Source organism: Neoarius graeffei, chromosome 10 (genome assembly GCF_027579695.1).
Source record: "Neoarius graeffei isolate fNeoGra1 chromosome 10, fNeoGra1.pri, whole genome shotgun sequence".
Taxonomy (NCBI): Eukaryota; Metazoa; Chordata; class Actinopteri; order Siluriformes; family Ariidae; genus Neoarius; species Neoarius graeffei.
The window spans coordinates 10,771,575-10,796,853 of record NC_083578.1 but is presented as its reverse complement, the minus strand read 5'-3'; the positions used below and the strand labels follow the sequence as shown (position 1 = coordinate 10,796,853).

Genomic DNA, 25,279 nt, shown 5'->3' with positions numbered 1-25,279 from the left:
TGGCTGGGGAGCTGCCGCCTCTGTGGCAGGGGAACGGGGTGGGGAGGGGGACGAGAGATGGGGGGGAAAGAGGGAGAGAGAATAGAAGCAAGGGGAGGTGCCTCATCTACCTGCTGTTGGAGCCGCCTCCAGATGGTCCTCCGCCAGCTCGATGGCTTGTTCCAGCGACGCTGGGCGATGACACTGGACCCATTCTGCCATTCCTTCCGGAAGTCGAGAGATGAAACTCTTCTAGTGCCACCAAATCGATGATCTCATTGGCGTCGCGGTCTTCCGTCCTCAGCCACCACCGGCAGGTGTCCCGGAGTTGCTGGCCGAATGCAAACGGCCGGCCGACCTCCTCCAATGCCAGCGTCCAGAAGCGCTGGCAATGTTGTTCCAGGGAGTGGCCAACCCACTGCAGGATGGCTTTCCTCAGGTCAGCATACACCAGTCGGCTGTCAGCAGGGAGCTGCTGCGCTGCGAGCTGTGCCTCGCCAGTCAGGAGCGGGAGGAGGCGCGCCGCGCGCTGCTCCAGCGGCCACCCCCACACCTCGGCTGCTTGCTCGAAGAGGGCGAGGAACACTTCTGGATCATCCTGTGGGCCCATCTTCATGAGGGTGCCGGTAGCGGTGGTCGATGCCCCTGCTGACGCAAGCAGGTGCCGGAACGCCTGGCGATCTTCCTGCTGGGCCAGCCTCAAGTCTTCAAAGCATTGTTCTTGTTCCTTTCGGAGGGTGATCAGCACTTGATGCTGGTTCTGCTGGGCGGTAGCGAGGGCAAGGATGAGCTCTTCAAATGGGGAGGACTCCATGGGGTGGTTCCCTTCTGTGCTCCCGGGTTTCGGCACCACTGTAGCAGTTCCTGATGTGGGTGGAGTACAGAAGTACGGCAGGCGAGAGTTGATGTTCATACACAAACACTTTATTGAGCTTTTCAGCTTTCACTCACTCACTCAACACGCACACAAGCGTTGTGGTCGGGAGGGAGCCCCTTTTCTCTGCTCTCTCTCCTTTTATGCTCCATCCCCTTAACAAACACACACACATTAATTGACAGCAGGTGGAATGACTTAGCCACTTACCTTCTCTGACCCCGCCTTCCATTCACAGACTGCTGCTTGGCCACGTCCCCGCTACCACAACCACAATTATTTTTTTTAATTCTTATTTTTCAACATACTGAAAATGTATCTGTTTCACAAAGAAGTTTATGTCTGAAAGCCAGGCAGGGGAGATAAAAAGCAATGGATGCAGACATCTCACAAAATTTTGACAATCTGTAAGCAGGAGCAAAACGTGACAGTGGAGCTAAACGCTATAGATGACTTGCAACCACATGATCAAAATGTGCTACGTCATGAGCGTCCACCATGATGGTGGATATACAAAGCAACTAGGATGGCAGCCGCTGAAAGTATGTCTGTAAACAGTGCTGAATTTTCTCAGTATTACCACGATTTGAGCGAAGATTCGATACAAAGAGAAGATAGATATGTGTGGTTTTGAGCCGTATTATTTAAAAAAAGTCAGACTTTTCTGAAGATAAGACGCTTCTACTGACCATCGAGTACCCAGACACCATGTTCTACTGTATCTGGTTCGGCTGCTGAAGAATTAAGTCCGACCTCGGACGAAACACAGCCTGTTTTCTGAGTGGGTGCCCGGTCTGGATTGTTTCTATCGTATAATTTTGCTGGCACTCCTAGAAGCGAAATGCTAATACACGTGTTAAAATGATAACGACCGAGTGAACCACGACAAGAGAACGCTCATTTTATAGCAAAATTCTGGCAACACGAAATAAAATTCTTCCATGATATTATCGAGAAAGCTTTTGAATCTCACCTGAGATAAAATGATTACTGCAAACACGAGCTGTTTTGGTGTTAGCCTCTGTTAGATCAGCCCTGCCGATGTTGTTCAGCCGTGCTCGTCTCCTCTCCGTACTAAGCCTCAGAGTTTCCTCAGCCTCTTTCCGAATCACGGATGGAATTCTAAAAAATTGGAATGTGCCATGGTCATGAGTACAGTTGTGACTACAAAGATGTGGCATAGCTTGTAAAAGAACGCTTAAAGCGGTGGAAAAACAAAGAGAGTTGCGCACGCGTGACTATCGAGTTTTGTATGGAATGTCGCTTGACCCTGCATTTGTATCTCCACCAACATGGCTGACATCCGGGTTTCTATTTTGCTTTGATGTTACTTGTAAGTCAAGGATAACGCTATTCGGGCAGCCATCTTAAACAGCCAGCGCAATTTCTGCCTCCTCCTAAAGGTGGAGCTCTTTCAGAAAAAAAAAACTTTTCATGACAAAATGCGATTAAACAGCTTAACAATGTCATATGAAGCAACTACGACTGTAGAGGTTTTTTTAGACAGATTTTTAGTGAGATCCTTCTTAGCCTTAATTACTTATTCACCTTGTCTTCACTGAATGACTGCCAGACTGTTCCTCCGGACGTGCCCTCGTATTTAGCGACTCTAGCCCTGAGAGAGTAATGCTTTTTATTTGTGAATTAAACTCTAATTTGACTCAGTGGGTAGTAATAAACATCAGACAATTAGAACAGCGATCGTGGTGAAGATAGCGAGCTTCGAAGAGAGTCTGAGTGTCTTCTCCAGCACTCCTGTGGAACGCGGAGAGACAGAGGAGTGTGTGAAATGAACAGGTTTAAGTGGCAGATGTAGATGGGATGATGGAGATACAGTCACAGGCATTTGGAGATGATTCCGCTGGCATTTCAGGAGGGCTGGAAACGCTCTGTGTGTGGGTTAAGAACCACTTTATCATCATTGACTCACTAAGAGAGTGAGCGATTTGTCTTCTCTGTCACCTGCCCCCATGTCCGTTTTTATACCCATCATTCTTTCTGTTTGTTCATCTTTTTCTCGTTGTTCCTCAACTCTGTGACTCTTGTCCACCTGCTGACATTCTCTCTCTCTCTCTCTCTCTCTCTCTGTGTCCTGCAGCATATGCGCGAGGCTGCTGAGAGGCGGCAGCAGTTAGAGTTGGAACATGAACAGGCCCTGGCCGTCCTCAGCGCCAAGCAGCAGGAAATTGACCTCCTGCAGAAGGTGAGAGGTCAGAGGCCACAACACCTGAGGGTGGGAATTGTTTTGGGTCAAGCAGTTAAGCAGCTTTGTGACACGGACCATGCTGAGGACAGGTGTCTCAAGCTTGACAGCAGATATATTTCTGAGAAAAAATTGATGTATAATGTATATCCATTGGCAAGGAAGAGATACAGGAAGTTGAAGAAATATCAGCCATTGAAAGAGGAGTTGGTTAAAACCATTGGTGAATGGAGCACTTTGAATCCAACAGATTCCTAATATCATGAAACACACCATGTCAACCAATGAACATCATGTTTTCTTGTTTATTTTAGCGTGTCCTAGTTCCGTCTTCGCTCCTGTCCTGTTATTGGTTTGTTACCCGATTGTGTTGACCTGTTTGTGTTTTTTCTGAATAGTTTGTCGACCTATACCCTATCATATCAATGCATCATTGCGAAGTCTTACCATGCATTTTTGTATGGAATAGTTCCAAACCTTGTTTTGTTGTTTCTTTCTTTCTTCATTCTGGTTTTTGACTTTGGACTTGTCCGGTTTTGATATTGGTTATCCTTGGTTTTTTTTGTCCGCCTGCTTTTTATTCCCCGCTGGCCGATAGGCCCGAATGGGGATTATGTCGTGGCAATTTCTGTCCGTCCATCCATCCTGGGAAGGGTGCTCACATTCTGAAATCAACTCCTCTCACAATTTTTGGAGGAATTTTACAAAACTTGGCAGGATTCATGTTATATGTCAGTAGTATGCATATTGTAATTTCATTAAATTGGGTCACATTTTACCAGAGTTCCAGCCCTTGATTAACAAAATTATACTTTGAGAATTTCATGAGAGTGTGTTTTCCTTCTGAAATCGATTCCTCTAACAATTTTTGGAGGAATTTCACAAAGCTTGGTAAAAGGCATTGTTATATGTCGGTAATATGCATATTGTAATTTTGTTCAGTTCGGTCACGTTTTACCAGAGTCGCGGCCCTTGATTAACAATCTTGTACTTTCACAATTTCATGAAGGTGTGCTCGCCTTCTGACATCAACTCCTCTCTCAATTTTTGGAGCAATTTCTTGAAGCTTGGCAAAAGGCCTTGTTATATGATGGTAATTTGCATATTATGATTTAATTTCGTTTGTGAAAATTTTCCCAGAGTTTTGACCCGTGATTAAATAACTTGTACTTTGACAATTTCATGAGGGTATACGTTCTTCTGAAATCAACTCTGCTCACAATTTGTGGAGGAATTTCACCAAACTTGGCAAAAGGCTTTGTTATATGACAGTTATACGCAGATTGAAATTTCGTTTAATTTGGGCAAATTTTACCAGAGTTATGCCCTTGATTATTAACAAACTTGGACTTTGGCAATTTCATCAAGGTGTGCTCGGTTTCTGAAATCAACTCCTCTCACAATTTTTATCCCCCGCTGGCCGAAAGGCCTGAAGGGGGATTACGTCATGGCGATGTCTGTCCATCCATCTGTCCGTCCCGGGAAGGGTACTCACCTTCTGAAATCAACTCCCCTCACAATTTTTGGAGGAATTTCACAAAACTTGACAGGATTCTTTGTTATATGTTGGTAATACGCATATTGCAATTTAGTTCAATTCAATTGCATTTTACCAGAGTCATGGCAGAGTTGCCAGTGGGGGATATTGTGCTCTTGGAGCACTCTTGTTTAACCCCTGCAATGGACTTGAATTATGCTTCTTGGATTTGCTTCAACAAACCACATATTGGGTTTCACACTTGCATTTTGCCTCTCACCTGACCCAATATAACAACTTCCATATCTTTTCTTCTTGTACCTGTCGCCACTTGAAGTCATCATCACCACACATTCCTTGAATGTGATGTTTTATACTGATGACTCTCAATTACATACAGTATATCCTTCAAGCGCAGCCAAAAACAAGATAGAATCAATAAACTCCAACTTTGTTTGCGAGATGTTATGGAATGGATAAAGCAAAACATCTTAGCTTGTAATCCGTCTAAGACTGAGGTTATTCATTTTACCTCCTGGTTTTCTAATTCACCCACCAGCATAGAATTTCTGACGATTGGCAATGTAAAGATCAAACCCACTTTGGAGGTGAGAGACCTTGGTATCATACTTGACCGTCATCTAACATTTAAGACTCGTCAATACAGTATGCCAGTCAGCGTACCAGTACCAGTCCCTAACGACCTTTGGGAGAATCAGAAAATACCTTTCTGATCATAAATGTGAATGTTTAGTTCATGCATTAATTTCATCGAAAGTCGACTACCGTGATGCCGTTCTCTATGGCCTCCCAACAACAGAGATCAAGAAACTACAGCGTCTGCACAATACAGTGGCCTGAATCATCTCAAGAACCGAGACGTCCCAACATATTACACCGGTCTTAAGACAGCTTCAATGGCTGCCAGTAGAAGTAGGCATATCAGACACTTGCTGGCCGTGCTGTGAAAATTGTGCATACAGATGCTTATCTAAGTTTCCAAATCTGTCATTGCTTAACTCTTGAATATTTTCTATCCTGAATACTATCATTAAAAAGCTTATAATCTCTGCTTTCCAAAGAAATTTATCGCAGTAAGATCTGTTCAGTACTTTGGGAGTAACGGCAGGTTGAAGTTGGTACAACAGAATAAAAACTCTTGGGAAAGTGGTCAGGCTCTCTATTCTGATCGGTTTCTGGCTGAATTACTCATGAATATCAATCGGAGAACTTTTATAGGGATGTTCTCTCGCTCTCACTGTTTCTGATGGAGGATTCAGCAAAATTTTCCCTCAGCTAGTTTTGACGTTATGATTCACGGGAGACTTTGAAGTGAGTTTTCATAGCTTTACCTCCTTGTTTTTTCAAATCAAACTGATTTCATGTACAGTTGTGCTCATAAGTTTACATACCCTGGCAGAATCTATGATTCTTTGACCATTTTTCAGAGAATATGAATGATAACACCAAAACATCTTTTCCACTCATGCTTAGTGGTTGGGTGAAACCATTTATTGTCAAGCGACTGTGTTTTCTCTTTTTAAATCATAATGACAACAGAAACTACCCAAATGACCCTGATCAAAAGTTCACATACCCTGGTGATTTTGGCCTGATAACATGCACAGAAGTTGACACAAATGGGTTTGAATGGCTACTAAAGGTAACGTCCTCACCTGTGATCTGTTTGCTTGTAATCAGTGTGTGTGCATAAAAGCTGAGTGAGTTTCTGGGATCCAGACAAACTCTTGCATCTTTCATCCAGCCACTGATGGTTCTAGATTCTGAGTCATGGGGAAAGCAAAAGAATTGTCAACGGATCTACGGGAAAAGGTAGTTGAACTGTATAAAACAGGAAAGGGATACAAAAAGATATCCACGGAATTGATAATGGCAGTCAGCAGTGTTCAAACTGTGAGTAACAAATGGAAAATCAGGGGCTCTGTTACTGTAAAACCAAGCAAATGCCACAAAGTATCTCGCCTACAATACGCCAAACAGCACAGAGACAAGCCTCAAAACTTCTGGAACAAGGTAATTTGGAGTGATGAGACCAAAATTGAACTTTTTGGCCACAACCATAAACGTTACATTTGGAGAGGTGTCAACAAGGCCTATGATGAAAGGAACACCATTCCGACTGTAAAGCACGGAGGTGGATCGCTGATGTTTTAGGGATGTGTGAGCTACAAAGGCACAGGAAACTTGGTCACAGTTGAAGGAAAGATGAATGCAGCACGTTATCAGCAAATACTGGAGGCAAATTTGCACTCATCAGCCCGGAAGCTGCGCATGGGACGTACTTGGACGTTCCAACATGACAACGATCCAAAACACAAGGCCAAGTCGACCTGTCATTGGCTACAGCAGAACAAAGTGAAGGTTCTGGAGTGGCCATCTCAGTCCCCTGACCTCAATATCATCGAGCCACTCTGGGGAGATCTCAAGCGCGCAGTTCATGCAAGACAGCCCAGGAATTTACAGGAACTGGAGGCTTTTTGCCAAGAAGAATGGGCAGCTTTACCATCTAAGAAAAGAAAGAGCCTCATCCACAACTACCACAAAAGACTTCAGGCTGTCATTGATGTTAGAGGGGGCAATACACGGTATTAAGAACTGGGGTATGTAAACTTTTGATCAGGGTCATTTGGATGTTTTTTGTTGTCATTATGATTTAAAAATAGAAAACACAGTTGTTTATCAATAAATGGTTTTACCCAACCACTAACCATGAGTGGGGAAAAAAGTTTTTGTGTTATCATTCATATTCTCTGAAAAAAGGCCAAGAAAGCAAAAATTCTGCCAGGGTATGTAAACTTATGAGCACAACTGTAAATAAATAACTATTTTAGAATATAACTGGAGTTGTTTTGATGAAAAATATTGAGATCTTCGTGGTCGGAATGAGATTTTATAAAACCGGAAGTCAGAAATGCGAGTGTCAATTTCAATTCAGTTCATTGGAATTGTTTATTGGATGTGGATCAGACAGTTTTTTCGAGGTTCGCCTTGAAAGCTGTGAATATTATCATTTATATTCTTTAATATAAACACTAGTAGGCCGACTTTTGAGAAATACAAAGGCCTACAGAGCACAAAGAGGGTATTAGAAATAATCTTCTATTACTTTTTTTATTGAGCGTACCGATTTAACGGTTTCACCTAATTAGCTTAATTCGATACTAATTTGCATAATTGGTTTTTGCTACATTTTCAAATTTGTATTCAGGATCCAACCATCTATGTGCCTGCCAATTTCCATGTAAATATCTTGAAAATTCAAAAAGTTATGAAGAAAAAAACATTTGATCTCATTGGTTAATGAGGCCCATTTTGGACCATGTGATCCTCATACAGAATACTACAGCAGTTTTCTAAAAATTAAGCCGTTTTTTCAAGCTTTGATTTGTAATATCTCAAGCACAGATATACATATTTCAATTCTGTAAAAGGTACATTGTTCTGCATTCGGTTCTGAATTCAATGACAGCAGTTTCAAGCAAACTGAATTTGAATTTTCACCTGATATGCCTAGTAGAAGAAAGGATTTTATATAAAATCTTGTTAACAGCATACAAAGCTATAAATAGCATTGCTCCTGATTACATCATGGATCTTCTACATGAATTCAAGCCAGTGTGTGCTCTACAGTCTGTATCTAGTAACAGTTTAATAGTTCCCCAAACTAGACTTTCTACATCTGGTGACAGCATTTAGTGCCGCTGCACCAAAGCTATGGAACAGTCTTCCATCTTATCTTAAACAAGCCACTACGCCTGAAGCATTTAAATCTCGACTGAAGACTTTCCTCTTTTGTAAAGCCTACGGATTATAACTCATACAACTTTGAGATAATTTTACAATAATTTTATTTTGTAAACGCATGGAGACTTGGTGTAATGCGTCTCTCAGAACATATTATTATTATCAATTCCATGAACTGCAGTATCAAATTACTAGGTTTTTGGTGAGAGGAAAGATACCACTTACAGGATAGCAAGTGAGACCTTGTCCTGGGAAAGTTGAGAGTAGAGCAGTGTTTTGCTGTTTCTGGAATCTGTTGGTTGTTCAACCGTAAGGGATCGAGCCTCCCAGGTTCCAGTCACCTTCCACAGTTTCTTTTGGCACCTGATCTTCCTCCGGGTTCTTCAGTAATGCTCTTTAACTATTATTACTACATATGGTTGGTTTGCTATTGGGATCTGAAACTCCCACAAGAACTTATCTTTGTTGTTTTTGACGTCTGTCTGTGGTTCCTACCATTTTAAAGAAGTCCAAATCAAGGGGTCAAATCTACTGCTTGTGCCATAATTAGTGCCATCCCTTAACCTTTCCTTTTCTAGCTATGAGAAGAATTTTCCCATATCCACCACCTCGACAATCCGTCAATGGTGCGGTACATCTCATAGTAGAGAGGACTTTCACTGATGTCACGGATTTTTATTTATCACACAGCATCTGCCATATTGCCGGGCAAATAAAGAAACATAGCCATGACAGGTAATGAAGAAAATCGACAGGACTGCAGTCAGTACAATCTCTCTGAAATTATAAAATATTTATTTTATACCGGCAGATTGTGTTACATCCAAAAGCTGAAACATGCAAGCATCACAGATCCATATAATTTACCCACAAATGTATTTATTTATTCTGCCTACTGCCCGTGCAAGCGTGCGCGCGTGTGTACACACACTCACACTCTCTCTCTCTCTCTCTCTCTCTCTCTCTCTCTCTGTCTCACACTCTCTCTCGTGTGTGGGTTTAATGGGTTTAATGCAGAGGAGGATTGTGACAAAAATAAAGGCTTCTTCTTCTTAATTTATCCACAAATGTATTTCTTCCACTTGAAGTTTTCGGCAAGCCACCTACCGGATTTAGGACACTACAACATCCTGAACTATTTAGTATTTGGGACTTCTAAATACACTGGAGATCAAAAAAGGTTTACAAAAGTACAGATGCCGACTGATCTTTCAAGGCAGGTTTCGTGTCGGAATGTTATGGGAAATTCCCAATAAAGAAAAATACCTTATTATGACAAAGGTAAGCTCAAACGTGGACTTCTAACAGTAATAAACAAGCCAGGGCCTAGATCTAGCGTATTTTATGGTGTTTAGTCTTGTCTACGTTATCAGTACATAACAAACATGCTGCTAGTCAAGCCAAGCATTAGGTCTCATAAAATATATCGCGTCCAAACCAAAGCCCACATCCAGATCTACATTTTAATGTTGCACAGAGCTTTCACACTCGCCTGATATGAAATGTTTTCCACACACACAGCGATGTTTTTCTTCCCGTTTAACTGCAGCTTGCCATTTTTCTCGTCTTTCTGGGTTCGCCGGGAAGTGGTGAAAAGTTAAACCAGGCTTATCTCAATGTCTTTTATTACATCCAAAAGCACTACAGGTCTCACTACAGGCATTGTTCTTTTAGATGGAACTTCTACAAGTTTTCTGTAGATGTACTGCATTGGGCTTGCAATCACTCGCATGCACTTGTGCCGGTCGCTGGCAAACACAAAGCTCACCCGGCAACATGGCCATGTAAACAAATCTGCAGTTGCGATGACGTCACGTGAAAGTCCTCTATACAGTATGTAGGACAACAACTGTGATTTCACCAATCGGTCAGTGGCACTGTCCGTTATCACCCGCAGCCAAAATGTGTTTTTGTGCCTTTTTTTTTTTCTGGGAAACAGAAGTCGCGACCTTACTCATATCAGCCAGGTCTCATTTGGATTCAGGATGAATATCACAGAATAAATATGCAGTAGTTACACACATCTCAGGATCGCTCCCAGGAGTCATTGTTTGTAGCTAAAAATAGCTTCAGCTCAGTGTAGGGCATGTGAGATAGGGTTTGACCTCTGCAGGCACACTCTGAATGAGGAACATGGAAGTAAAACGTAATTTCTATCTACAGCAAGGTGCATAATCTGAGTTCATTACTCATCTCATCTCATTATCTCTAGCTGCTTTATCCTTCTACAGGGTCGCAGGCGAGCTGGAGCCTATCCCAGCTGACTATGGGCGAAAGGCGGGGTACACCCTGGACAAGTCGCCAGGTCATCACAGGGCTGACACATAGACACAGACAACCATTCACACTCACATTCACACCTACGGCCAATTTAGAGTCACCAGTTAACCTAACCTGCATGTCTTTGGACTGTGGGGGAAACCGGAGCACCCGGAGGAAACCCACGCGGACACGGGGAGAACATGCAAACTCCGCACAGAAAGGCCCTCGCCGGCCACGGGACTCGAACCCGGACCTTCTTGCTGTGAGGCGACAGCGCTAACCACTACACCACCGTGCCGCCCCTGAGTTCATTACTGTCTCGAGTTTTATTGTAGTAAAAAAGCGCAGTCAAGAAGATAACACACAGCGTGTAAAGATCAAAGTGAGTCACCAGGGGGGTTCATTGTTAAATCTTTACACCAGAGCATCACTGAATTCTCGATTCTGATTGTTCAGAAGATGTTAATTAGTTCTCTGTAACTTTTTACTGAAAATTAGGGTTAACGATCACCAGGTGAGACTAATTAACGACCATGGAAGCAGGTTAACAATAACAGGAAACACTGACCATATTAGGAAAGTGCTCAGTGAAAAAGGACACAATAAGGCAGCCGTTTTGTTGTCATGGATTTAGTGGGAGTGTAATATCTGGCATATTGATTAATTCCGTGATTAATGTTAGTCAATAATTTTAGACTTAGCAACCACAATTTTTCATTGTTACACAAATTAGTCGATTTTTTCATTGTAAAATAAAATGTCTGAGAATTTTAATCTGGCGCGACCTCATAAGTCATTGACTAGCTGAATAATTTAAGAACGTTTTGCATACATTAAACCAGAGATGGTGTAACCTGCCACCTGACTGAGAGTGTTATAAGAGATCGGTAGGCTTTCATATATTTCCAACTGATTTAAACGTTGAGCGACGCAGTGGTGTCTCAGCACGGGAAGTAAATTGCCCAGATATGAGATGTGATGATGTGCGAAGTGTGCGATGGAACATTTGACACACTGTCTGTCAGCTTCACGAAAGCAGTGGACTCGTACAATTACCAAGAAATAGAAAGACAGCGGGAATCAGGCAAGCACTCGCAAACACACACACACAGAGGTAGGCACAAGCAATGAAAAACTCGACACCTAAACCTGTCGCATCATTATGACACCAGCAGTACGGGCTCAATGAAATGAATGGATATGCCATTTCCGGCAGTCAGCCAAGACATGTTTGGTGTCTAATTTTTGCTTCTTTAGTTTCGAGATAAATTACAGGCCTGAAATGTTCATAATTTTGTATTTGATATTTACATGGGCAACAAAAATCGTTGGGGGGAAAAACATCCACAAAACACTATATTGTATGAAAAAGATGTTCTGTAAAGAAACTCATAAAGGTAGTAATGCACGTAAACTTTTCTAATATCTACATTCTGATATACCGTATGTATACGTATATGTCTGGACTTCATAGCTAGTTACGCCCATGCTCAAGGTCACATATCGTTCGCTTGTTCGTATATACAGTACTGTGCAAAAGTCTTTGGCACCCTATTCTTTTTTTTTCACACAAACTTTGTTATAGATTTCTATTTTATGACTTCTACATTATCGAGTCAAACCATCACAAAAACATTTTAGAGTTCCAAACGTTCGTATTTTTTCCAGCACAAAATTAAATGTTACAGAAAAAAAAAAATTTGTATCTGAGCACCATATTGCAAATTCAGTTGGTCGGGTTCAATGCCCAAACTGATGATCACATCATCAGTTTTTCTTTGGCTAATCAGACACAAGGTACGCCACCACTCTTGCCGGAGCGGTTGGGGGTTAGGTGCCTTGCTCAAGGGCACTTAAGTCAATCCTGCTAGTCTGGGGAATCGAACCAGCAACCTTTTGGTCCCAAAGCTGTTTCTCTAACCATTAGGCCATGACTTCCAATTATTGCAAATTATTCTGTCCACATTCACTGGATATGAGCAATCATGCGCTCTGATTGGCTACTCTATGACTAGGCTATCAGCTCTAGAGAAAAACAAAATGGTGGCGCGTGTTGCTGAACCAACCGAGGATGAAATAAAAACTCTACTCAAAAACAAAACCACAAAAAAGCAGCAAAATATGGAATAAAAGTATTTGATGGTAAGAACGTATCTTGATTTATTTTTCAAGAATTATTATTATTATCGCATTTTTCACAAATTGCTCCTGTCATTTCCCCGGTTTGTTCACATTCCAAGCAGAAATAATTTTGTCGGACGTTTTGTTTAAAGTTTTTATTGATCGAATTTGCAAAAAATAAAAATGCTCCGTTTCTCAAAATCCAGTGAATGTGGAGAGAATAAAAGAGTTATTCCACTCAATCTTGTTGTACATGGATTATAGCCATCAGCTCATGTACGACTTGATTTCATGGAATAACTGTTAAAGAGATGACTTTTCAGATTAAAAAGAAAACATAATGAAGGCTGCTGGGTTTTGGTGCAAAATGAAGACGCGACTGTGACGGTCAAAGTGTCCAGAAGAACCGTGGCTGGTTCTGGAAGATGCTCAGTAAAACCTACAGCTCATTTCCGCATAAAACTGCACTCACTGGACCTCAGACTACGATTTTTTTTTTCAGCAAAGGGTCGTCTCACGCCAAATATCGACTTTCTTTCATTTATTATGGGTTACTGATTACTGTTTTATAGTATATTTTTTTAACGTTGAAACATTTCATTTCATTATTTTTAAGCCATTTTTGGTCGACAGCATTTTTTTTTTCTGTTGAATGAGTTTGAATGGTCAGAAGGTGTTGATTAAGTTTCTGTAGCTGCACCCGGACGCTCTTGCATGGTGGACGCGCCACATAACCGGATTTAAAAAGTGTGTATTCGGCGAGGAGATGTTTATTTAGCATTTTTATTTCGAAGAGAAGCGTTCCACTTTGTAGTTTCTTTGTTAACTGCGTGAAAAGAGAGGTTGGTGAATGGAACAACTGTTTATAGCAACTACAATGTACATGATAACAGGAACATATACAGTACTGCGCAAAAGTCTTCGGCCCCCTATTTTTGTTTCCATACAAACTTTGTGATAGGTTTCTATGTTATGACTTCTACATTATCGAGTCAAAACATCGCAAAAACATTTTAGAGTTCCAAACGTTTGTATTTTTTCGAGCACAAAATTAAATGTTACAGAAAAAAAATTTTGTATCTCAGCAGCATATTCCATATTTATTCTATCCACATTCACTGGATATGAGCAATCGTGCACTCTGATTGGCTAGTCTACTACTAGGATATCAGCTCATATACCGTACCACGAGGAGAGAAAAACAAAATGGCGGAGCGTGTTGCTAAAACAACCGAGGACGAAATAAAAACTCTACTCGAGAAAAAACAAAACCCCAAAAATACAAAAAAAAGCAATAAAATATGGAATGAAAGTATTTGATGGGAGGAATGTGTCTTTTTTTTTTTCAAGCATTATTATTATCGCATTTTTCGCAAGTTGTTCCTGTCATTTCGCCGGTTTGTTTACATTCTAAGCGGAAATGATTTTGTCGGACGTTTTGGATAAAGTTTTTATTGATCGAATTTGCAAAAAATAAAAATGCTCCGTTTCTCAAAATCCAGTGAATGTGGAGAGAATAAAAGTTATTCCAGTCAATCTTGTCGTACATGGATTATAGCGATCAGCTCATGTACGACTTGATTTTGTGGGATAACTATTAAAGAGAGTACTTTTCACATTAAAAAAGAAACCATAATGAAGGCTACTGGGCTTTGGTGCAAAATTCCGAAGCAAGTGTAACAGTGAAAGTGTCCAGAAGAACCGTGGCTGGTTCTGTAAGATGCTCAGTAAAACCTACAGCTCATTTCCGCATAAAACTGCACTCATTGGACCTCAGACTACGATTTTTTTTTTTCAGCAAAGGGTCGTCTCACACCAAATATCGACTTTCTTTCATTTATTATGGGTTACTGATTACTGTTTTATAGTATATTTTTTTAACGGGGGCGGCACGGTGGTGTAGTGGTTAGCGCTGTCGCCTCACAGCAAGAAGGTCCGGGTTCGAGCCCCGGGGCCGGCGAGGGCCTTTCTGTGCGGAGTTTGCATGTTCTCCCCGTGTCCGCGTGGGTTTCCTCCGGGTGCTCCGGTTTCCCCCACAGTCCAAAGACATGCAGGTTAGGTTAACTGGTGACTCTAAATTGACCGTAGGTGTGAATGTGAGTGTGAATGGTTGTCTGTGTCTATGTGTCAGCCCTGTGATGACCTGGCGACTTGTCCAGGGTGTACCCCGCCTTTCACCCATAGTCAGCTGGGATAGGCTCCAGCTTGTCTGAGACCCTGTAGAAGGATAAAGCGGCTACAGATAATGAGATGAGATGAGATTTTTTTAACGTTGAAACATTTCATTATTTTTAAGCCTTTTTTGGTCGACAGCATTTCTTTACATGTGCCTAAGACTTTTGGACAGTACTGTGTGTTCTGCTTTATTTGGAGGAATTCATTTAGATTTTTCACCAAATCCCACCGTCTTTTCTACTTTCGAAGAAAAAGATTGGACCAAAAGTCTATCCCGTGCTCCTCTTAGACTTGACAGCCTTTTAAATCGTCTCAAATCCCTTTTAATGGATGTTGTCTAATCGTCGATTTTCGTGATTCCAGGCTCAGGTCGAGGCAAAAAAGGAACATGAAGGCGCCGTGCATTTGTTAGAGGTGAGTATAAAAGTGTGTGTGTGTGTGATGCATGTGTGCTTTTGTCTCTTTTCAGCTCAGCTTCTAGTTGAACAGACCATGCATCATTTTCATTTCATATGCACGATGACTCATATCAGGGGCCCTTCCTGGCTACCTGATATGAGTTGCTGAAAGCTTCTGTTATGAAAAGAAAAGAGAGCCTCTGTCTTTGTGCACTAAAACATTTCCATAGACACAATATTGCTTCTTCTGGAATACGGCGAAATGATTTTACGCTTTTGTCCCTCGTGACGTTAACCAGCGGCTTTAATTTCTCTGCCTAATTTCCACAGCATACGTTCTCATTTACGGTTCTTTCTCACGTCTCAAAAAAAAAAAAAAAGACTTTGCATGATCTGATTTCTGCTTCTTTTGAAATAATTCAAACTGTCTGCAAGAGTGATTTGGTTTTCTCACATCTCTTGTCACTTTGTTATTGGTCTTTTTTTGCATATACAGAATCACTTGGACAGCATGCAGGTATTGGCCAGTTATTTTTCCTCAACGTGTTTTCCCATTTCTCCCCCTTCCCCCTCCCACCCTGTTTCCGTCTCGGGAATGTGTTCCTGTAGCGTAGCCTGTAGCGATCTTTCTTTGTCCTGTAGCCCAAGATGAAGAGCAGCTTGAAACGAGCTACATTCATCTGTGGGATGTTTTGTATCAGTGTAATAATTGTATTTTTCTTTGGTTATGTTTATTAAGAAAAGATTTCACCGAGTCAAAAGCCTAACACAGCCTTCCTGTTACAGTGGTGCTTGAAAGTTTTAGAATTTTCTAGATTTCTGCATAAATATGACCGAAAACATCATCAGATTTTCACACAAGTCCTAAAAGTAGATAAAGAGAACCCAGTTAAACAAATGAGACAAAAATATTATACTTGGTCATTTATTTATTGAGGAAAATGATCCAATATTACATATGATAAATTGCAATATCTCTCCTGCCGCCGTCCCCCCCCTTCTCATATCTTATTCTTTTTATATTTGTATATGTAAATACTTAATGTATTTTAATTTATCTAGAAGTTTTCTCTATTTATTTTCTCTGTTTATCTGTAATGATGCTGCTGGAATCTTAATTTCCCTGAGGCAACCCTCCTAAAGGGATCAATAAAGTTTTATCTAATCTAATCTAATCTGTGAGTGGCAAAAGTATGTGAACCTCTAGGATTAGCAGTTAATTTGAAGGTGAGATTAGAGTCAGGTGTTTTCAATCAATGTCAGGTGTGAGTGGGCACCGTGTTTTATTTAAAGAACAGGGATCTATCAAAGTCTGATCTTCACAACACATGTTTGTGGAAGTGTATCATGGCACAAAGAAAGGAGATTTCTGAGGACCTCAGAAAAAGCAGTGCTGATGCTCATCAGGCTGGAAAAGGTTACAAAACCATCTCTAAAGAGTTTGGACTCCACCAATCCACAGTCAGACAGATTGTGTACAAATGGAGGAAATTCAAGACCATTGTTACCCTCGCCAGGAGTGGCTGACCAGCAAAGATCACTCCAAGAGCAAGGTGTATAATAGTCAGCGAGGTCACAAAGGACCCCAGGGTAACCTCTAAGCAACTGAAGGCCTCTCTCACATTGGCTGAGGTTAATGTTCATGAGTCCACCATCAGGAGAACACTGAACAACAATGCATGGTTCAGTGCAAGGTGTGCATGGCAGGGTTGCAAAGAGAAAGCCACTGCTCTCCAAAATGAACACTGCTGCTCGTCTGCAGTTTGCTAAAGATCACGTGAACAAGCCAGAAGGCTGTTGGAAAAATGTTTTGTGGACGGATGAGACCAAAATAGAATTTTTGGTTTAAATGAGAAGCGTTATGTTTGGAGAAAGGAAAACACTGCATTCCAGCATAAGAACCTTATCCCATCTGTGAAACATGGTGATGGTAGCATCACGGTTTGGGCCTGTTTTGCTGCATCTAGGCCATCATTGATGGAACAATGAATTCTGAATTATACCAGTGAATTCTAAAGGAAAATGTCAGGACATCTATCCATGAACTGAATCTCAAGAGAAGGTGGGTCATGCAGCAAGACAACGACCCTAAGCACACAAGTCGTTCTACCAAAGAATGGTTAAAGAAGAATAAAGTTAATGTTTTGGAATGGCCAAGTCAAAGCCCTGACCTTAATCCAATGGAAATGTTGTGGAAGGACCTGAAGCGAGCAGTTCATGTGAGGAAACCCACCAACATCCCAGAGTTGAAGCTGTTCTGTACGGAGGAACGGGCTAAAATTCCTCCAAGCCGGTGTGCAGGACTGATCAACAGTTACCGCAAACGTTTAGTTGCAGTTATTGCTGCACAAGGGGGTCACACCAGATACTGAAAGCAAAGGTTCACATACTTTTGCCACTCACAGGTATGTAATCTTGGATCATTTTCCTCAATAAATAAATGAGCAAGTATAATATTTTTGTCTCATTTGTTTAACTGGGTTCTCTTTATCTACTTTTAGGACTTGTGTGAAAATCTGATGACGTTTTCGGTCATATTTATGCAGAAATATAGAAAATTCTAAAGGGTTCACAAACTTTCAAGCACCACTGTATGACTGGAGTGCAACACTTGAGAACTAACAACCTTTCACAAATGAGCGTGTCATAAAGAGCCAGTCAGAAGGAGCTGAAATGGACTCCATGGATACCGGCGGATAATTTAGTCTGTGAATTATCCTTTGTTGCTCCCCTCCATTGTTCTAAATGCAGCCAATCAGCCAAGACGTGATCAGTGAATCTTTCACTTTTCCATTCAGGTTTCGAGGATCATGTCTTCATCACACCAAAATCTGCTCTTTAAACCTCTGAAAAAATAATTTGACAGCTCATAATTTAACATTATCACGTTTTTTTTTTCCTCAGTGCAGTTTGTTATAACTCCGCCCCCTTGCCCCACCTCCTAAAGTTTGATGGTGGTATTGTAGCAGATGTGATTCGGATGCGAATACAGTGAGCTCCAAACGTCTGAGATCACCAGCAGAAATGATTTTATTTTGTTTTTTCCTGCTTTTAATACAAATAATATCTTATAAATCACATTTTCAGAGAAAAGTCGAATCTGAGAAACATTTCTTCGGAAATTTTACTCGGAGTTTCAGAACTTCTTTGTATTTGGATTAAAGACGGTGATTAGATTAGATAAAACTTTATTGATCCCTTTGGGCAGGTTCCCTCAGGGAAATTAAAATTCCAGCAGCATCATTACAGATAAACAGAGAAAAGAAATAGAGAAAACTTCTAGATAAATTAAAATAAATTAAGTATTTACATATACAAATATAAAAAGAATAAGATATGGGGAAGGAGGGGGGAACAAAGGTGGGGAAAAGGGGAGTGGCAGGAGAGATATTGCACTTTATATTGCAATATCTCTCCAGACTCGAAGTTTGTGCAAAAATATTGACTATTCAAGATATTGAATACATTTCTTTACTTTGTTGTAATTTTTTTTTAATTTAAAAAATGATGTTTCGTCTTTAAATAAAAAAAAACTCCATTTTATTCAGTACGAATTCAGACGTTTCAATCTCACTGTACATTTTGACACTGAACGTACAGTCCTATGCAGAAGTCTTAGACACATGTAAAGAAATGCTGTTGACCAAAAATGGCTTAAAAGTAATCAAATTAAATATTTCAACATGAAAAAAAAATACTGTAAGCAGTAAGCCATGATAAAAGAAACGAAGTCGGTATTTGATGTGAGGCGACCCTTTGCTTAAAAAAAAAAAAAAAAAATAGTAGTCTCAGATACAATGAGTGCAGTTTTATGCGGAAATGAGCTGTAGGTTTTACTGAGCATCTTCCAGAACCAGCCACAGTTCTTCATTTTGTACCAAAATTCAGTAGTCTTCATTATGTTTTCTTTTTTAATCTGAAAAGTGCTCTCTTCTTTTGTAACATGCTGCTCAGATACAGACTTTTCTTTCCTGTAACGTTTAAAGGACCCATGGCATGGTGGTTTGTTGATGCTTTAAACGGGCTCGTGGAGGTTTCCGGATGTTCCGGATGTTTCTCGAAATGAACCCTCGGCATGTAGATATAGCCTCCTGGGAGAAAGCCCCGTTTCAGCGCTTTTCCCAGTGCGTCGTTTTGCTAATGAGAAGCATGGAGGCGGGGAAGGGTAGAGGGTGGGGGCGGGCCATGGGGGGAGGGGCTTGACCAAGCTGCGGGCATGAGTGAGAGTGTTCGGAGTGGTAGTTTACGAACGTATAATACCCTAGGCTTGAACACGCACTCCATAACCAAAGAGGATAGAAGCCGCAACTACAGCAACATATCGCTTATCGAACAGAAGACATGCATTGCGGAGCAATAGTCAAACATAAGCTCATAAGTTACAGTCAATTTCCAGACTAAACTCAGTTTAACAGAGCATGCTGCATGCTTTTTGGTTTTGTAGCGCAGACTACCTGGCTAACTGCAGGAAGCGGTTAGCTGCACAGCTAATGTAGCCATTGCTAGGCTAACGCACCGATTTTAAAACACGGCAAAACGACTTAACAGTTATACACTTACTTGTTCGGTGTTTGTGGCTGATGCGGCAGGGATGCTTGGTACGGACCCAGGCTTCAGTGACAATTGATGTGCAAAACCTGCCCTGTACTGTCCCAAGTTGTGGAAACATTCCTCAGGAAAATGCTTCCGACAAACATACACCGTCTTAGGTAGACTCGACAGCGTATTATTGGAGTAAATAAAATTAAGCCACTGCGTCTTCAGGGGCTCTCCCGTCCGCAGTAAAAACAGACTCCTTTCTGTGTTGTCACATCCATGTACAGCGCAATTTCCATGTTTCGCTCGCTTAGGTGGTGCCATGTTGTTGTGTCCTCTATGGTCTCCTCACTACAAAATTGAAGTGACGTATCTATGGTGGCAACTTTTGAGCTGGGCGGGCAATCCATACAGTGGGTGGGAATCCGGGGGGGGGCATGGGGATCATCTCCCTTGCTGACGTAGTAAAGGGAAGAGCTTATCAACGCGCCATTTTGACGCACCATTCTCAAATGTTGACAAAGGGTGGGCATAGTTTGGTTTACACATTATGATATTTCTAGCCACTGGGGTGACTTAAGAAGGTCAGAGGAACTCATTTTAACGTTAAAAAACCTCACAAAGTGAAAATTTCATGCCATGGGACCTTTAATTTTGTGCTGGAAAATCAACAAATGTTTGGATCTCTAAAATGTTTTTGTAATGTTTTGACTCGATAATGTAGAAGTCATAAAATACAAATCTATAGCAAAGTTGGTATAAAAAAATAGGGGACCTAAGACTTTTGCACAGGACCGTGCAGAGGTGGACAAAGTACCCAACTTCATTACTGAAGTCAAAGTATAGATCCCACTGGCTAAATGTTACTCCGATACAAGTGAAAATTCTCCAGTCAAATTTTTACTTAAGTTAAAGTACTGAAGTGCTTGCTTTTAAAAATACTTAAGTATTAAAAGTACATTTTCTGTCAACATGTCGTTGTCTTATTGCCACAACGCTTACAAAACCTAACGCCGTTACCAAAGGCAAAAGTGTGAATTCACAAAATGAGCGCATGCTGTGCCATCATGGTGGTTTAACATTAAGCTAGCTAGTCAGTGAGACTCCACCTGGCATGCTAGCAAACTCTTTTCAAACTCAAAATCATATTGGGTAGCTAACGCTACTAGAAAAGAAACATTTCTACATTCTGTTTATTTGGCAAGATTATGCTAAAACATATTTCTGAAAGGACTTCAGATAAGTTAACATTATTCATGTTAGCGTAACTACATTTTTACATGCTAACTAACAGTGTCCAAGTTAACTAGCTATGTGTTAGCGTTAGCCGTGGACAAGGCGATGGCAACTTGGCGGGCAAATCCATAGAAAGTCATTTGACTAACCGGACTGCATAGCTATTGCAACGTTATCGCTAGCTCTAAAAGCACAGACAACTTCACTGCAAGCTTTCTCTTGGAATAAAACCTTTAGATACCTTAATATGCTTCTGCAGGTCAGATGGCAAGTTTTTGTAGGCCATGATGTGGTTCGTTTTTGGCAAACATTTAAAACGAAACGAATCTTTAATCCTTTCAGAAAACTGAAACATGGGTTCCTGGGCCATGAGTGCGTGCATTCTCCAGAAGAACCGCCTCCTTCCGTTCTGCCATCAACTGATCGTGTTAAATAACGCTGCTGAGAAATCACTGGACTTGATTTTATACAGTCTATGGACGTGACGTGACCCTAGTGATTACTGACCGGCTGTCTCAGTGTCACCTGCAAATAAAACCAACCATGTTTTAGAAAAGAAAAGAAAAACACATCCACTTTCAAAGCTGTTTCATAGTAACGAGTAACGAGGAGCTTGATAGAAATGTAGTGGAGTGAAAAGTACTCAAGTAAATGTAATTCATTACTGTCCACCTCTGGCTGTGTGTGTGTGTGTGTGTGTGTGTGATATATATATATATATATATATATATATATATATATATATATATATATATATATACACACACACACACAATCACTCTGTTATTTTACAAAATCCAGTATTTCGAAGTGAGATCAGATAAGGAGATAACAATGTTGTTTAAAGCAGGCATATGAAGATTTTGGTGTGTATAGACTAATAAAGCAAATGTCTTGGCTGATCAAGTAGATTTGGAACTAATTTTCTCATCAAGTCATTCAGTTGTTGCTGTTGTTTAGTTTCGCAAAGTCTAATTACAGTAGGCGAAATTAGGCTTTGCAAATAAACTCAATATTAGAAATGGGCCAGATGTGGAACTCTTGACGTTGTTGAATATGTTACTGTTGAAATAACACATGAAATATTAGTTACGTCTTTCGACTGTCCTTCAGTCCAGACGAGCCGTGGTTTCTGATTGGCTTTATGACGCTGCATCACAGTGAAAGGACTATTTAAGTTACATTTGTGAAGTTTGTCTGATCTTTATTTCCGTTTGATGACTCCGCCATTTGATCACCCTTTTCTGTTTGAGCTGTCTGGTGATATTTGCTGATTAAATTTTGCCTTGAACGGAAACAAAAAAAAACAACTCAAACCAACAGGATTAGTCTAACGAGGGTCTGTCATTTGTGTTATGTAACTCCTTTATTCCGAATTGTCTTTTTTTTTTGCCCAAATATGTTGAGAGACATAAGGAATTTGGTTCCGGCAGTTGGTGTCTCTCTAGTGATACAGAAAAAAAAAGGGGAGGGGTTGAATATGTGTATAAGTTACGTATACTGTATGTAACAAGAAAAATATACAGTATTGCCTCGGTCACAACCGGCCGTACATGCTCCTACGGCCGGTCTACGTGCAAAAAACGCAAGAAACGCACGGAGGGCGCGCGTGAAACGCATGGAGGGCGCACGTGTGACGTGCTGATTTTTGAGCCGCAGACTGGTCGCAGAGGTTCTTTGTCATGTCAAACAAACTCTACGGGCGCTTATGGTTTTTTTCAGGTTGCAAGACAAACTTACGGCCAACGTGCGTCTTTCTCCACAATCAAAAAAAGCGCAGCGATTTGGGAAACGCCAAAAATCGCACGGCCAAAAAATCGTACGTCCGGTGGTGACCTAGGCTTAAATGTGTATATGTAATGGACAATATAGACATTACATAATATAAATAAATATGCAATCTATATTTAACAGGTATTCCAGGAAATCGAGTCGTACATGAGCTGATGGCTATAATCCATGTACGACCAGATTGAGTGGAATAACTGTTTTATTCTATCCACATTCACTGGATTTTGAGAAACGGAGCATTTTTATTTTTTGCAAATTCGATAAATAAAAACTTTATACAAAACGTCCGACAAAATCAAATCCACAAACCGGCGAAATGACAGGAGCGATTTATGAAAAAAAGCTATCATGATAATTCTTGAAAAATAAAATTAAAAACAGATACGTTCTTACTATGAAATACTTTCATTCCATATTTTGTTGCTTTTTTTAAATATTTTTTGGAGTTTTGTTTTCGAGTAGTTTTTATTTCATCCTCGGTTGCTTCAGCAATACGCTCCGCCATTTTGTTTTTCTCTACTCACGGTATATGAGCTGATATCCTCGTAGTAGAGTAGCCAATCAGAGCGCACAATTGCTCATATCCAGTGAATGTGGATAGAATAATAACTATTATATACAATATACATAATATACAATACATATATTGTATACAATATGGATAAAATGCCTGTATAATACAATATCTATCTGTAATCTAAACATCTATAATGTAATAAATATCTTTAATTTATGATATCTGTAATGTACAGTATACATTATAAATATATAGAATTCCCACAGGACCATAAACACTTACACTCTGATTTACTAAAAAAAAAGCTAATATGACAGATCTATAGTGTGTCCTAAGTACTAATTGTCTTGTGAGTGATTTACAAATAATCCTGAAGGAAATGATGTTATAGCTGGAGAAAACAACGTTACAGGTTTTCGCATGGGCTGTCAGTTCCCATGTCAGAAAGTCAGCGCTGTGCTAAAACAAAAAGTACACCTGAGGAATTAAAAATAAAATGTCGGGACAAATGTAGAGCAAAAAAATGTTGGCAAAGATTAAAAAAAAAATCAGAACTTTTTTTAGAATAATGAAATGTATTTAAAATTTTGAATGTATTTCCATATTATAGTGGTTTTATGCTCGTAAAGGAGCACAGTTATTATTTTAGCAGATAATTTGTGTATAATGAAAAAAAATACAAGAAGTACCTATATTTTTTAATCTGAAAAAATCAGTTCTGTACGAAAGCTTGTTTTTGACACTTAAAGGACAAATAAAACGAGTGAATGAGTCAAAAATGTTTATCACATAATAGCAAGAAAGTTACAAGACATATATAGTCCTGTGCAAAAGTCTTAGGCACCCTATTTTTTCCACTCAAACTTTGTTATAGATTTCTATTTTATGACTTCTACATTAAACATTACAAAAACATTTTCGAGTTACAAACGTTCATATTTCTTCCAGCACAAAATTAAATGTTAGACGAAAAAAAAAAGTTTGTATCTGAGCAGCATATTACAAAAGAAGAGATGACTTTTCAGATTAAAAAAGAAAACATAATGAAGGCTGCTGGGTTTTGGTGCAAAATGAAGACGCGAGTATGACAAAGTGTCCAGAAGAACTGTGGCTGGTTCTGTAAGATGCTCAGTAGAACCTACAGCTCATTTCCGCATAAAACTGCACTCACTGGACCTCAGACGACTTTTTTTTTTGAAAAGCAAAAGGTCGACTCATCTCACGCCAAATATTGACTTTGTTTCATTTATTATGGCTTATTGATTACTGTTTATAGTATTTTTTTTAATGTTGAAACATTTAATTTCATTATTTTTCAGTCATTTTTGGTCGACAGCATTTCTTTACACGTGCCTAAGACTTTTTACAGTACTGTAGAATAAACAGGAGTATTACTTATGTTTTATATTCGTAACTTCTATTTGCCACGATCATCAGAGGCAAGTCTATAATCATAAAAACCAGAGAACTCGATAAAGCTAGAAAACTGAACTAAGAAACATGGACCTAGGAACTTGGAAGGACATCAGAAGAGCTTGAGAAGTTATGCTGGCTTTTAATGCTCGACTTAGCTACAATACGTATAATATACCGAACTGGCTAACGTAGCTAACTGGAGGCTTCTGATTGAAGAAAACTGAGACGCACTTTGATATTAGACACTGCGTCTACCAAATGATGAACTATTATAAGTGACCGTGTTCCCATTTTGTCACCAATCCAGAAGATATCTGGGTATTTTAACCATCTTTGGTCCTTTTTGCCAACTATCCTCTCAGAAAGTATACAGTGGTGCTTGAAAGTTTGTGAACCCTTTAGAATTTTCTAGATTTCTGCATAAATATGACCAAAAACATCAGATTTTCACACAAGTCCTAAAAGTACATAAAGAGAACTCAGTTAAACAAATGAGACAAAAATATTATACTTGGTCATTTATTTATTG

General features: G+C 40.2%; 1 protein-coding gene across 1 annotated transcript in view; it reads left to right on the top strand.

The window, feature by feature from the left end:
* The window catches only part of rimbp2b (RIMS binding protein 2b), a 122,405-nt gene that overhangs the window by 6,548 nt on the left and 90,578 nt on the right, over nucleotides 1-25,279 (top strand). The window contains exons 2-3 of the mRNA XM_060931274.1: nucleotides 2,952-3,056; nucleotides 15,220-15,270. Coding sequence (XP_060787257.1) covers nucleotides 2,955-3,056; nucleotides 15,220-15,270 — 153 coding nt within the window. The 5' untranslated portion in view covers nucleotides 2,952-2,954. The remainder of the gene's footprint in view (nucleotides 1-2,951; nucleotides 3,057-15,219; nucleotides 15,271-25,279) is intronic.